Source organism: Convolutriloba macropyga, chromosome 7 (assembly GCF_964194025.1).
Source record: "Convolutriloba macropyga chromosome 7, txConMacr16.3, whole genome shotgun sequence".
NCBI classification, from domain to species: Eukaryota; Metazoa; Xenacoelomorpha; order Acoela; family Convolutidae; genus Convolutriloba; species Convolutriloba macropyga.
This window is the reverse complement of record NC_134474.1, coordinates 57,891,662-57,904,258: the sequence shown is the minus strand read 5'-3', so window position 1 is coordinate 57,904,258 and position 12,597 is coordinate 57,891,662. Positions and strand designations below refer to the sequence as shown.

Here is a 12,597-nt window from a genome sequence, read left to right as displayed (position 1 = left end):
TTCTTGGATTTGTTTTCAGGACTTGTCATGCTCTGATTTTTTACAATCCAGGAATTGGATTGTATTGGTGCTATGTCTTTTTATTTTTGTAAGATGTTTTCACACCTTTCTTCATGACTAAGCTTTCAAAACGGGATAAAACGGTAAAGCTAGGCAGGCATCAAGTTTCAGTAGAGGCCCTCAGCCGTGTCTAGTTGTCCTTTAAGTGCTTAGAGTGGCGAAGCTACTGGGAAGGCCGTAATTCAAGGTTAAAAGGTCATTTTTAGGAGTTTTTGAACCCAAAATGCATTTTTTAGTTTTTTCGTCTTTTCGACTTTTTTGTTGGAACAATCTAAAATTGAAGAATGTTAAAATTTTTTGAAGGTTTGTCATTTTGCAGTTTTTTAGCCCTAATTTTCAAGGAACCTCCTCCAGGGTATGATAATAGGTTACTGCATAGTTTCTAATGGTAATGGAATGGTTTTCAACATTTTAACATGACGAGTTTAAGCACTTTTTTTTGCAAAACCTGCATTTTTTCCAGATTTTTTAAAACACCTATTGTTCTTATCTATGTTTTTCCAATCCCAGCAGCCAGAAAACCTCCTGTAGGGTTTGAAAATCTGTTGCTGAAATTTTTTATTGGCCATGGAATGGTTTGCAACTTCTAAATGTCACACATTTCAGAAAATTTTTAAAATCACACATTTTTACGTGTCTCTAACCTCAAGATCCAAGGAACCTGCTCTAGTGTCTGATAATAGGTTACTGCATAGCTTCTATTGCCAATGAAATAGTTTTCAGTTTTTTAATATACGAATTTTAGCTTTTTTGTTAAAAAAAATGCTAAAAATTTTTTGGCACCATGGGCCCTGGAATCTCCAAAATAGAGATGCTGGAAACAATGAAATGGTTCTGTAGATTTTAATATCAAGAATTTTAGCAAGATTTTATTAAACTTTGATCTTTATTTTTGAATTTTTTCTCAAATCTGAATGTAACGATCTTTACTGGCCTTGCGTTTAGATCTTTTCTAGGTCTTGAAGATGGTTAACATGGCAGAACTCCACAAAAACTACAAAAATGATTTTGAACATTTCATTTCGCAAAATTTGAAAACTCTTTAAATTTTGTTATTGTCAGTTTTCTTGAAACATTTGTCATTTTTCTTATCTACCTTTAGTGGATAATAAATTTCTTTCAAGTCTTGCGAGTGAGTTTTTGATTTTACTAAATTTTGTGAAATTTTTGACCTTCAGGTGTAGAGTTGGTTATTTTTTAGCATTTTTGTTTAGTTTGTTTATTTTAGCAATGGTTATTTTTTATTTAGTTTGTTTGATTATTTTAGTTTTGCAATTTTTGATATCGTATTTTTGGCTGGGATTGTTCAATTGATCTGCTGGTGAGGTGCATTAGTTCTAGGTTTTGCATTAGATTCTTTGGATTGTGATTCAGGATTTGTGCTGCTATGTTTTATTTTTGTAAGGTCTTTTTAAACATTTTTTTCATGACCTTGAGCTTTCAAAACGGGATAGACCGGTAAAGCTAGGCGGGCTTCAAATTTCATTAGAGGCCGTCAGCCGCGTTTAGTTGTCTTTCAATTGCTTAGAGTGGCGAAGCTACTGGGATGGCCGTAATCAAATTAAAAAGGTCATTTTAGGAATTTTTAGGCCAAAATGTTGCGAATTTTCACGTTTTTTTTCGTATTTTCAGAACTTTGTGTTAGACCAGTCTAAAATTGAGGTTTGTAAAAATTGATTAGTCCTTTGCAAGACATAACTAAGAGCTATATGTTTTGGTACTCCAAACATAAACACGCAATTTTATAATAATTTTTACAATTTTCAAGTTTTTCATTTTTTTGGGTTTTTACAGCCCTAGGGGTCAAGGAACATCCTCTAGGGTTTCAAAATAGGTTACTGCATAGTTTCTGGTGGTAATGGAATAATTTTCAACATTTCAACATTACGAATTTTACCAATTTTTTTATATTATTTGCATTTAAACATTTTATCAATAAAGTTTTTCGAGCACCAGGAGCCAGGAAACCTCCTCTTTGGGGTTTGATTATAGGTTACTGAAAAATTTTATTGGCCTCGAAATGGTTTCCAACTTTTTAATATCACATTTTATAGCAATTTTTCTAAAAATCTGCTTTATCTTTTGATCAAGTTTTTCGTTTTACATAAGTCACGACTTTCACGTTTGACTTCTGACTTACCTCACTCACTGCTTCGAATGAATGGTTTTTAAATTGCATTCACTCAATGAAATACGCAAGATAGTGAATACAGTCAAGGTCAAAAGAGCAAAATCAAAAGAGACGTGATAAACTGATAAAGCCCGGTCATTGAGAATTAGGTTTTCAAAGTTCATTATAGTGTTTGCTAGCTGACATTGGTATTAAGCCTATTAGCTTTCAGTTTTGAAGCTGAAGTAAGTATAGTTTTAGAATCCAACCGAAACTGCACGCCGAATTTCCAGCCGAAAAAAGAGAAAGAAAATTGGGCAATTTATTTCTTTTTTTTTTCTGTTTCTATCCCGATTTGCATCAAGCGCGTCAACGACGGCTATTTTCCGGCAATCTGGCGGCTATGTTGTCGTTTTTTAGGTTTATGCAACTTCAGGGACCAAGGATTTTCCTCTAGGGTTTGATTATAGGTTACTGCATATTTTCTGGTGGTAAGGAAGTAGATTTTAATGTTATGAATAAAGCAATTTTTTAATAAAATTTGAAATTTTCACAAGTTTTTCAAAATATTGGTCTTTTGTTTTTTGGCTAACGCAGCCGGGCAACTTCTTTAAGGGTTTGATAATATGTTACTGCATGGTTGCTAGGGGTAATGGATTGCTGGGTTGCTATGGTCTCCAACTTTCGATATCACGAATTTTTGCAATATTTCAATAAAAACTGTTCTTTTGAAGTTTCTGAAATTTATTATTTTTCATATTTATCGATCCTTATGAGCCAATGAAATTATTTAAAGATTGAACTAGGGATACTGGATAGTCTGAGGAGACACAAAAATTGTTCTGAAGATATTAATATTAGAAAGTTAGCAAGTTTTTTTTTAATATGGATTTGCTTATAAATTTTTTGAATTTGTCAATTTTTGAGTTGAATGAACGTTGCTGGCCAACGAAACCCTATTTACTACTATTTAGGCTGGGATTGTTCAATTGATCTTTTGGTCAGGTGCATTAGTTCTCAATTTTTTGTTTCAATTCTTTAGATTGTATTTCAGGACGTGTCCTACTATGTTATTTATTTCATTGAACAAAAGTTTGTTTCGCGTTACCTCATTTTGCAACTTCGACATGTTGCATAAATATTTTTTTTTCGAATTCTCTAGGCTAACTTTATTGGATCATTCTGCTCAAAGTACTTTCAAGCAGAAGTGGCTCAGCAAAGCAATCTAAAATAAACAGAATCAGTATCAAAACACGAAATCAAAATTAGAAACGTGATAAACTCGTAAAGCGTAATTTTAGATGCCCGGTGCTTGAACTTCTTGTAAGTCTTCTCTAGAGTTACCATCTCTAATTAATTTTGGTTTTAATGCTTGCCATTGTATCGACTCAACAAGAAGCAGGAGTATGTCTAACGAAATGAAATCAAAATAGTTCGCATTTGAAAAATGTTTTCGTACATCAATCAATTGTTTTGCATTTCTTTTCTATCGATCCCAATCGGGGTTATAGCAATCGAAGGGAGCTATTTTGCGGTGATCTACCAGTTATGTTTAGCCGACAGGTTTGGAGCTCAATTAAGTATAATTTTGTATCTAACTGACTCTGCAAGTCAAGTTAGAAAACTTTTTTGACACTTTTCATTTTCTGTATCAATACCGATTGGCATCAAGTGAATCGATGACAGCTATTTTCCAGCAATTAGCTGGCGTTGTTTTTTTAGTTTTTTAAAAGTTAAAGTGGCTTCTCTGAGCCATATCAACATGCAACCCAGCGTTTAGTAGAATTTTGAACCATCTCAATCATGTATTAGACTTTAAGATGCAATCCTGCGCTACTTTGCTTTGTCGTTTTCGAAGATATAAGGTGAGCGTTTTCTTTCTCGATTTTTTTGTCTCGAGTATGTTTTTGCTTGAAATTAGTTTAAATCTTTGTTTTACAAACCTTTTGATTTGACTGATATCGATTTGATTTGGTTTCAGTCGATTTCGCTTAAGTTTTTTTTCCCAAATTCTTCTGTTTTCAGTAGCCGCGCTCGTCTTGTATACCTGTTTTTATAGCGGGACCCGAATCCAAAAATTTTAAGATCAGATTTTTTTCTTGTTTTGTAAGATCACAGGTTTTTCGTTCACACTTTTTTGGACTTTTTGATGTCAATGAGAATTAGTCAGTCTTGAGATTTTAATCACGCTGGAGTGGTAAACATGCAAAAATAGTAGAATTGAAGCCTGAATTTTTTTAATGTCACATTTAAAGTGGGGCGAGAAGTTGGTGTTTGATGGGGTTTTCTGCACGTGTGGCAATTCGACTTTTATTTTAACTGTTTTTTAATTATGGTTTCAAAATGTCATGAATTTTTTATAATTTTGCATTGTTTTTTTGTAATAGACGCACTGATCTTTTCAGCTGGTTATTATAGCCTTATCAACTGGTTATTATAGGTTATGGTTAATTAAAATTTGTTTTACTTTACCGCAGTTACAGCTTTTTCAATTTTTTGTTTAATCTTTTTTGACTTCTCTAGGCTAATTTTGTTCGCTCGTTCTGCTCAAACAGCTATCTATTGCTCAACAAAGCAATCTAAAATGAAAAGTCATAAAAAACGAAATGAACAGAAACGGGATAAACCCAGGGAAGCTTAATTTTAGATGCCCGCTACTTGAACTTTGTTCTTATAAGTCTGTGTTACAATCTGTATTGCTGATTGCTTTTTGCTGGTAATAACCACTGTATCCCCACATTAAGCAACAGGAGTAGTCGAACTAAAGAATGACATCAATATAGTTCGTCATCAATTTTTGTTGTTGTTTTATCACTTAGTTTCCTTAATAACAGTTTCCATCACTTGGGATAAGGCACAAATAATTATTCGCTTGAGTTCATAGTTAGTGTTTTTCATTCCTTGGATCTTCCTTATTTTCAAAAATTTCTTGGCGAGTTTTTGAGTTTTGCGTGTTTTTTGTTGTCTTATTACTATCACATTAATGACTGGTCTCATCGGTTGATAATGAGCCTGAAGCTAATCGAACTTGTTTCAGTCCGGATTTTTTGCTTTCTCTGTCGTTGAAGTTGTTTTTGAGCCGTTTTTTATAGTAAGTTTTTGCCCCGCTCTACTGTTCATTTGTTTGTCTGATAACGTACTCTTTCATCATCAGTGAAATTGGCTGCTAATAGGTAAATATTGAAACTATTTGTTGACTTTCTTTTCAAAAATCATCAGCGAATGTTTGTCTTGCCCGTTCTTTTTGCTATTTCTATGGTCCTATCATTTAATCTTAGCAATGGTTGGTCTAATGGGTGGCTAGTAATTTTCATATGAATCAAATTACTCGTTTCAGTTCATAGCTAATCATTTTATTGAGGCACTCTTTTATCCAAAAAAGATATGGCGAATTTTTGAGTATTCACTGTTTTTCATTTAATTTCTTTTGTTAATAGCCGCGAAGCGATAGCGGCTATTTTTAGGGACATTGTGGTTTTTTTTAATTCGTAGTCTCCATTGATGATTCTTTCGATATGACTTATTGGAATTGACTTTTTCAATGACTTCAGTGACTTCTGTTTTGCAGTTAAAATTTGTGTGCTGGACGTAATTTCTGGTTTTAGGGTCAATTGCGTGATTTACCTCACTCAAAAAAATGACTTCCGAAATCACTTATGGAACTTTAAATTTTATGAACATTTACTATAGTTAAAGATCAATAGTGTGCATCTAAGTAGAGCGGAACTTATATGCCCTAATTCTTGAGTATCAGCCTTGAGTTTTTGATTTCGAATAATAATTTTGAAAAACCCTTTTAGGGCTTTTTCCTTATAGACGTTATGTGATAAAATTGAAGTCGAATCTAACCCGAGAAGTCTAGTGGTCTATTAAAGGACTGGTGGTCGATCTGTCTATCTTATTTTTATAGTTGTTTCAATTCATGGAAGGCCACAAGCGTTTCGCGGCTATTTTCCGACAATCTGCCGGCTATTTTTTATTTTGTTTTATTAATGAGTCTCATTAAGGGTAGTTCTCATTGATTGCTATTAAGTTTCATAAATTTCATAACAATTTCAAGTTAATATCTAGTGGATTTATTATTTGGCGTCATAAAGTATTAGCCATTTGTTTTATTTTAGCATGTATTCGTTGTTTTTTGCTGTCTTATCATTTTATTACATTAATGGCACGTCTCAACGGTTTTTAATGAAGCTTTAGTCATTTAGTTTTTGTTTGGAGTATGTTTGGATCAATATATTTGTTTTCAAAAAGGGATATTGGGTTTTTGAGTTCTGCGCGTTTTTGCTTTTCTTGTGCTCTTTTCGCCGTCTTAAAAGTAACAGTTGCCCTTCTAAAGCTTGAGTTCATAGTTAGTGTTTTTCATTCCTTGGATCTTCCTTATTTTCAAAAGTTTCTTGGCGAGTTTTTGAGTTTTGCGTGTTTTTTGTTGTCTTATTACTATCACATTAATGACTGGTCTCATCGGTTGATAATGAGCCTGAAGCTAATGGAACTTGTTTCAGTCCGGATTTTTTGCTTTCTCTGTCGTTCAAGTTGTTTTTGAGCCGTTTTTTATAGTAAGTTTTCGCCCCGCTCTACTGTTCATATATTTGTCTGATAACGTACTCTCATTCATCATCAGTGAAATTGGCTGCTAATAGGTGAATATTGAAACTATTTGTTGACTTTCTTTTCAAAAATCATCAGCGAATGTTTGTCTTGCCCGTTCTTTTTGCTATTTCTATGGTCCTATCATTTAATCTTAGCAATGGTTGGTCTAATGGGTGGCTAGTAATTTTCATATGAATCAAATTACTCGTTTCAGTTCATAGCTAATCATTTTATTGAGGCACTCTTTTATCCAAAAAAGATATGGCGAATTTTTGAGTATTCACTGTTTTTCATTTAATTTCTTTTGTTAATAGCCGCGAAGCGATAGCGGCTATTATTAGGGACATTGTGGTTTTTTTTAATTCGTAGTCTCCATTGATGATTCTTTCGATATGACTTATTGGAATTGACTTTTTCAATGACTTCAGTGACTTCTGTTTTGCAGTTAAAATTTGTGTGCTGGACGTAATTTCTGGTTTTAGGGTCAATTGCGTGATTTACCTCACTCAAAAAAATGGCTTCCCAAATCACTTATGGAACTTTAAATTTTATGAACATTTACTATAGTTAAAGATCAATAGTGTGCATCTAAGTAGTGCGAAACTTATATGCCCTAATTCTTGAGTATCAGCCTTGAGTTTTTGATTTCGAATAATAATTTTGAAAAACCCTTTTAGGGCTTTTTCCTTATAGACGTTATGTGTCATAAAATTGAAGTCGAATCTAACCCGAGAAGTCTAGTGGTCTATTAATGGACTGGTGGTCGATCTGTCTATCTTATTTCTTTAGTTGTTTCAATTCATGGAAGGCCACAAGCGTCTCGCGGCTATTTTCCGACAATCTGCCGACTATTTTTTATTTTGTTTTATTAATGAGTCTCATTAAGGGTAGTTCTCATTGATTGCTATTAAGTTTCATAAGTTTCATAACAATTTCAAGTTAATATCTAGTGGATTTATTATTTGGCGTCATAAAGTATTAGCCATTTGTTTTATTTTAGCATGTATTCGTTGTTTTTTGCTGTCTTACCATTTTATTACATTAATGGCACGTCTCAACGGTTTTTAATGAAGCTTTTAGTTTTTGTTTGGAGTATGTTTGGATCAATATATTTGTTTTCAAAAAAGGGATATTGGGTTTTTGAGTTCTGCGCGTTTTTGCTTTTCTTGTGCTCTTTTCGCCGTCTTAAAAGTAACAGTTGCCCTTCTAAAGCTGCTTGCTTGTTGTCAATTTGTCGGCTTCAGCTGTTAGTTATCGCTTTCATTTACTGAAAAACCCTTCTTCCGATGTTTTTGTTTTGTTTTTGAATCTTCCCTTCATTGTTGCTCTTTTTTCCCTTTTCAGCTCACGGAAGTATTAATAGTTTATTGCTAAAGTTTTGAGTGCAATTTTTTATTACTGCAGTTTGTTTATTTATATGCTTTTGTCATGGATTTTAGTTGACAGTTTTGTGGTTTTTGTCTATGCCACTAATTTCAGAATAGTTGTGATTTTTGCCGAGTTTCTGTATTTGCACCGATTTGCTTTTTCTAGCAAAGATTTCCGCTGCTTTGATGTATTGTGCACTCATTTTAAGGACGCATAGTGTACAGTTTTGTTCCTTTTGATTTTTTATGACTTCATCATGGTGTTTCTTGACCGTCATAGTCTAATGGTGCAGGAAAAAGCCCCCTAACTTTTCATCAAGAAGCAGATGTATGTGTAGCTGCAAAATGAAATCTAAATAGTGCTTTTTTAAAATGTTTTTGTACAACAATCAGTGTTCAATTTCTCTGTTCTTTCAATCGCATGGTTTCGGGAATCAATGGCGTGTGTTTTTCGGCAACTTGTAGGGTTTTTTCTGCCTTGAGAATAGTGTTTCGTTTTCAGTTGTTCACCTAGAGTCCTAGGGATGTTATTGATTGGAAAATTTTGGTGGCTTGATATGCTAGATTTTCATAAGAGATAAACTAAACTTCCAGTTTTTTTCCCTTTTTTTGCTCATTATTTAATGTTTTCACTGTTTTTTAGTGCGACAGGGTTTCTTATGAGAGCTCAGTGAAGAAAGAGATTCTTTCGTCAGTTTTTGTGATGACAAAAGTAATGGAGATGGCGCAATTTTTAGAAAATGTTTTTCAAACAAGTTGACAGATTTTTATCGTTTTTTATCGTTTTTATAGTTGACAAATTTGTTTTATCGTTTCTTTTTGCGCGTATTTTTTTCCTTTCCGAATGTTAATATTCTTTTTAATAGCTGCAAAGCTCTATATGGGGCTCTTATTGGCTGTATCTTGGTTTTTTTATTGCGTCAAGATTTTTGTTACCACCATATGACTTCAATCTCGTCAAATCTGCTTTTTGTTCATTCATTTATGCAATTTTAACTGAATTGCGTGCGTGACGTCATTTTTCACTCTTATTGGGGCCAGCTGTTTTGTTCTTTCGCTTGATTAAGTTTTTGATTATACTTTACTTACCTCACTCTCAAAAATAATTTTCTCATTCTGAAATTGAATTTTCTTTCCTTTAATTCGAAGAGATAAAGTGAAGTGACTGTGTGTCACTCTGATTAAAGGTTATTTGAGAGGAGCTAATAGAAGCAGCAATGTTTAACAGAGTTTTAATCAAAATATAGCCTCTATACCTCTATACATGTAATGAAGTTTCGTTTTTGGTTTATTTCTTTTACAATCTTTTGGAGACTACAGATCTGCAAAGCTATCGCGGCTATTTTCTAGCTATCTGCCTGCTGTGTTCCTTTCGTTTGGCAGCCACGTTGTTGGACAAAGTATATCAGATGATCTGTTATAAAAGGTATGATGTCGAAACATTTTCCAAATGTTATTACATTTTGCTTTTCCGTTGTAATTTGTTTCCCGGTTTTTCGTTTCAAAATGAATGCTATAATGAGGTAAATAGATTTTTTGTTTAGTTACTGATTGGCTGGGGCTTATTTTAAGTTTTATTTTTTTGATTCCAGATTTTTCCGGCATTTTTCTGATTTTCTTCGGAAGATCTTCACAAATTGTTGTGGTTTTTTTAAAAGTCAAATGCAAGTTGTGAATTTAGTCACGCCGAAACGTAGTGGAGCGAATAAGTGAGTGAGTAGTGTTGCAGCGCCAAATTTTTCACTCTTATTTTAAAGCTTAATGAGTACAGTGTTTGAACAACCGTTTGTTTTCTCCTTAGTGTTTTTTTTTTAAATTACTCTTGCACGAAGTTCATAGCAATTATTGTGAACATGCTGGGCTTTTTTATGCAAATTTTTCGCTAGACCATTTAGCGCTTTTCTTCTAGAACATTCTTTGACTTCTCAAGTGACTTCACGCTTTCGTTCTTTATTTTTGAGTGATCTCTATTGCTCTCACTCCGAAGTAAAGCTTGTTGCTAATAAAGTCGGTTGTAGCATAGCAAAAACAAGGCCTGATATGGCATCTGATATGGCCTGATATGGCAAAAACAAGGCCTGATAGTGCATCTGATTAAGGATTGGGAGGTCAGTGGTTCGAATCCCGGCGGGAGAAAATCCTTTTCTACCCGCCTGTCGTTCGAGAGCAATTCTTCCGACATTAGTCGGTTTATGTTTGTATGTTGGCAATTATACTTTGATTTCTACTTTTGACTATGCGATTTTGACTCAATGGCGTGCGTGACGTCATTTTTCTTCTAAGTGGAGTGAGTTTTTGCTCTATTGCGTAATTAAGTTTTTTAGTCAAACTTCTTCACTTTCAAGTCGATTTTGGCTTGCTTTAATGGAAGGCGTTAATGTAAATTGAGGATATCTCACTCTAATTAAGGATTATGTAAAGGGAGCTGATAGTAACAACACATAATCTATACAGATTTTCTGAATAAAATTTGAGATCTCGGCGATTTGAAAAAAAATCTTTTTGGTTTTTCCTTCATTTCTTTTGGAGACTGCAGTTCTAAAGCTATTGCAGATTTTATCTGGCAATCTGCAAAGTTATCTTATTTTGACTGTGACATTAATGTGAAAATTGTGAATTCCCAATGGTTGGAATTGTGCTCTTCCGTTTTCTCCTTTTAACAACTCTCTTGTATTGTAGTTCATTTGTTGTTGGCTGTCTGTCTAAATGCAAAGTTAATCTCCAAGAATTGACAATTATCATTTTACAAAAAATTGTATTTTGACGGTACTACGGCCATTCTAAATTGCTTAAATTCATTCACATTGTAATTTATAGCGGATAGTTAATTAAATAATTGATAGTGGTGATGATGACATTTGTTTGCAAAATGATCCACTAGACATAGTTAGAATTGGAAAAAGTCTTCTGTATTCTCAAAGGTTTGACTTAATTTGTAAAGATTCAAATTAAATTCCGATGTCCACCTAAATTTGGGTTTGTGGTTGCTGGAGGGTAACTTTTGAGACTCTTGTAATTTCAGCAACAGCACTTCCAAGCCACTGACGGTTGTGGGTTCGCCTTATTGGATGGCGCCAGAATGTCTCAATGTACGGGGAACTCAGCACTATGATCACAAGGTAAGTTTTGGTGGAACTCGTGCTGCTAAAAATTTCAGCTTTTGTCGATTTGACAAGATGTTTCTCTTGTTTTCTCTAAAGTTTTGGTATCAAAATTATTGCAATTGTCTAAAACTTGGGGAAAAGTTTGGGTCTCCGTTCGTATCAGTGAGACTTTTTTGATCATTGCATAGTTTTTATGAATAGAGGGATGATGAAGTTCGCGGATTGGCTACCTCATTTTTGCTCTTCATACTTGTTTTGATGATCTTTGCGCTATGAATTATATCTGCTTATGGATGTTGTTATTTAACGCTTGGCGATATTGATTTTTGCTAGTGGGCAAGTTATCCTAATTTTTTGGCGATAGGTTGTTGTAATAGAATCATATATTCTGAATAGGACATCAAGTTAAATTGGTCGTGCTCAATTTGTTTTTTTTTTTGGGGGGGGGGGGATTATATTAGCACTGTGGTCTTTTTATGCAATTTTTTGCTTGACCGATTTTTCGTTTAACCCAATTGACTTTTCGTCCTCGAAAACGGGATACACAGGTAACGCCCAGTCACCCCGCGCCCTAACACAGCACCAGTTCACCCTCCTCCACTTGAAGATTTGGACCTCCCTCCGTCCAGCTAGTGATCGGAGGTCACTAAATTCTCTTATCTTATAGCCCTGCGGCTTAATAGTTTTTAAGCGCGCGATTGACTGAACCTGTTTAGGAGACATAAATTTGTAGTGTGAAGGGTAGTTCTTGAGTCCCAACCCAAACCCACAACCCCACCCCATCCACATCACCGCCCACTTTACCACTAAAATTGTTAAATTAACTGTTCCTTTGTGAATGTTACGGTTTCCGTTGAGAAAAATCGATTCTTTGAGTGTTTCCCCTGTGATTGTTATTTCATAGGAAAGTGATTGAATCCTCATTTTTTAAAAATATTTTTTGTTAATTAAGCATTTGGATTTTAGCTGCGAGATGTAACTCTTCCTCTTTTGGCCACTTTTTCGACATTTTGCATGAAATCTTTTTAATTCCTCTCGAAGAGAAACAATTATTAATAGCCGCACTCATCTTCTCAACCGGCTATTATAGCGCTCCTATTTTTTTTTACTTCGTCGAACTTTTTTTCGCTTTACCCATTTTGCCGCTTTTTCGACATTTTGCGTGAAATCTTTTTGACTTCTCTAGGCTAATTTCACTCTTCTGTTATTCTGCTCAAAGTCCTTTTAAACAACAGCTACACAGCAAAGCAATTCAAAATGAAGAGAGTCAGTATTAAAAAATCAAAGTCAGAAATAGAAACGGGATAAACCCATAAAGCCCATTTTTAGATGCACGGTACTTGAACTTCGTTCTCATAAGTTT

The 12,597-nt window shown here is 34.1% G+C and overlaps 1 protein-coding gene across 1 annotated transcript in view; it reads left to right on the top strand.

Annotated features, from left to right (window-relative positions):
• The window catches only part of LOC142342403 (uncharacterized), a 67,045-nt gene that overhangs the window by 13,700 nt on the left and 40,748 nt on the right, over nt 1–12,597 (top strand). Inside the window, exon 5 of the mRNA XM_075393719.1 lies at nt 11,153–11,249. Within this exon, the coding sequence (XP_075249834.1) occupies nt 11,153–11,249 (97 nt within the window). The remainder of the gene's footprint in view (nt 1–11,152; nt 11,250–12,597) is intronic.